Source organism: Brassica oleracea, chromosome C5 (assembly GCF_000695525.1).
Source record: "Brassica oleracea var. oleracea cultivar TO1000 chromosome C5, BOL, whole genome shotgun sequence".
Taxonomy (NCBI): domain Eukaryota; kingdom Viridiplantae; phylum Streptophyta; class Magnoliopsida; order Brassicales; family Brassicaceae; genus Brassica; species Brassica oleracea.
In genome coordinates this window covers 26,600,509-26,603,443 of record NC_027752.1, presented here as the reverse complement: position 1 = coordinate 26,603,443, position 2,935 = coordinate 26,600,509, and the positions used below count along the sequence as shown (strand labels likewise).

Sequence of the window (2,935 nt, the reverse complement as noted above, 5' to 3'; positions counted from 1 at the left end):
TACAATTTGAAGGGAAAAACATTTTGGATGATACATTTTTAAATACTGTTCATATATTTGTTTTAGTCTTTGCATAACCATCAAAGGAAATTCATGCACAGCATTTCATAAAATCAGGCTTCAAACACTTTTAGTGATACAAAACAAAAATTGGGCATTTAAAAAAAATTACGAGGCTCCTTCTATGCTTTCCTTTTGTTCACATTTTTCCAGTTCAGCTGGCTTCAAAGAAAACTTTAGATGCCTTTGTTCAGATTTCTCCGGTTAAGCTAACTTCAAAAGAATCTACACATATGTTTTTTACATTATGGGTAACCGTAAAACATTTCTAATTATCATACCAAATACAAATTCTTTTGAAAAATCATAAATGATTAAACACCATACACCAGATTTTTACCTAATTTAAGCCACTTAAGTACATTTTTGTCACCCTAGTTCTTGAAGTACAAGAACCTAAATATATTTGACTTCGTACATCCATAGACACACCATTGTGCGAGTCCCAAAGATAGTTTGTTTAGTTTCTTTTTTGCCTCTTCAACTTTCTTCTTTCTACTTGGGTCTTTTCACCCTACTTCCCTCTCCGTACCCTTTCTTTATCATCATGAACATTTTCCACCGCTTCGTCACATCTCAAACGTTACATAAATATATAATATATACACTCACACACCCATATATTATATATACGCACTCAAACTAACATCCCTATCTCCTCTCTCTCTCTCTAGCACAAACCCATCAACCATAGCTACGGTGTCTTTCTTCTTCTTTGTCTTCTATCCTCGAAGTCATGTCTAATCCAGCTTGTTCTAATCTCTTCAACAATGGATTTGACAATACAAACTTCAACTATTCCACTCCTCTCTCTTACATTTACAACTCTCAAAATAGCTTCTATCACCCTGATACCACAAACCCTAATTACATGTCTCCTACTACCACTACCTCCATTTTCCCTAACTACTCACCACCGCTCAGAGAAGCTCTTCCCCTTCTTAGCTTAAGTCCCATAAGGCACCAAGAACAACAAGATCAAACCTGTTTCTTGAACACAGATCACACTACCTCTTCAAACTTTCATGATGTAACCGTGGATCTTCATCTAGGGTTACCAAACTACGGGGCTGGTGGGAGCTATATTGCTCCTGAGGCAACCACCGAGGAGCAAGATCAAGATCATGACCAAGAAGTGGAGGTCACAGTCGAGTCCCACCTTCATGATGATGATGATCATCATGGAGATTTATACAGAGGTCATAATTATTGGATCCCTACTCCTGCTCAGATTTTGATTGGTCCTACACAGTTTTCTTGTCCTCTTTGCTTCAAGACATTCAACAGATACAACAACATGCAGGTACTACTCCATTGATTTAAGAATCAAATAATAACTCATTTCAAGATTTGACTTCGTGTTATTGAAAACGGATTTTAATTAGTTCATAGACTTTTTGGTGGGTCTAATAAAAACATATACAAACTCGTTATTGATTTATGGATATTTAGGTGTATATCTAATAGTTGTAACTATCAAGTAGTTTTAGCAATTACTCCTACTCTGCCGTGATATTTTTAGTAACTCGAGAACAATTAACTCTTTTACAAATTTGATGGTAGACGTCAAATCGATTTCAGGGTGTTGAATGATTGTGCCTATGTAAAGATCCACTTACCATAAGTCAGAAGATCTTCTTTAACCAACAGTCTTTATGTCAGACTGAATTTTTATAACCCTGAAAAATGCTTAGTCCACCTCCATCTTTATTGTCTCTCTTGATTTTTGTGAACTCATAAAACCCAATAAAATATTAGATATAAATAGAAACATTTACATCCAAAGTCACTTTTCATATTTTTAATTTCATATCAGAATAATTGTTACTACCGAGACACTTTGTCAAACTTTTCCTTTGTTACAAAAAAAAAAAACATGAAATTTCAATCATATCCTTCTTTCTTTAAGCAATTATAAAAATCATATTTTTTCCTCCTTCCACCACACCATGTTCCCCTCCTCCGCCGCCAACCACTTATCCCATATCTCCTCCTTCTTCTTTTCCTGTTACTTTTCAACCGTCTCCTCCCACACCGATTATTTTTCCTGAATCCCATACTCAAAACCCTCCACCGTCAAATCCCTTAAGCAGCGGCGGAGGACGATCTCCTCGAACTCTATCTTCGCCGTCTCCTTCTTCCACTCTCTTCCTCAGCCGTCTCCTCCTACACTTATTACTCCTTGATTGACTACTCTAAATTCTCCACCTTCAGTCTCAAGACCACCGTCGAAACCCTCAGATAGTTGCGAAGGAGGATCTCTTTGAAATCCCTCTTTGCTATCTCTTTCTTTGGATGGGTTATCAACATGTGTGGTGTTTGGAATCGCCATACGAAGAGTCGCTTTGCTTATGATAGCAAAGAAACAACGAAGTTGATTAATATGGTCCTCTTCCACCTACTCATGGCCCCGAATATATTAGTTTGTTAAATTTGTAATCTTTTCGTGAAATCTATATTAATTTGTTAAAAAGTATCAATCTTTTTGCAATATTGAAGAATCCCGTTTTAAGTTTTGGAATGTTCTTGTGTTTCTCAGTTGGAGGATCTTACGGTGGACAAAAATAGCAATGGCGGCAACAAAACGCAACACCGTAGTCAGATCGTGTTGTGACTTCATTACCACCACCTAAGCCTATAGAATCTCCGCTGAAGCTTTGGGAAAGACTCTAACTTTCAATGAGCAGAAGTTCGAATGAACTCACTTACTTATATCCTCTTTGACGTTATAGCTTCCTTGTTTCAGTCATTTTTTGTGTTTGTTCCTTCATATGAACATTTGGTGATTGGATCATTGCACGGAAAGTTCAGCTTTAAAAATCTGAATCACAACTGAAGGGAACATTGGACTTCCACCTATTAATTTTGTTTGAAA

The 2,935-nt window shown here is 36.7% G+C and overlaps 1 protein-coding gene across 1 annotated transcript in view; it reads left to right on the top strand.

The window, feature by feature from the left end:
* Positions 1-778: 778 nt before the first annotated feature.
* LOC106344881 (zinc finger protein WIP5-like) overlaps positions 779-2,935 on the top strand; it is a 14,403-nt gene continuing 12,246 nt past the window's right edge. Inside the window, exon 1 of the mRNA XM_013784178.1 lies at positions 779-1,363. Coding sequence (XP_013639632.1) covers positions 797-1,363 — 567 coding nt within the window. The 5' untranslated portion in view covers positions 779-796. The remainder of the gene's footprint in view (positions 1,364-2,935) is intronic.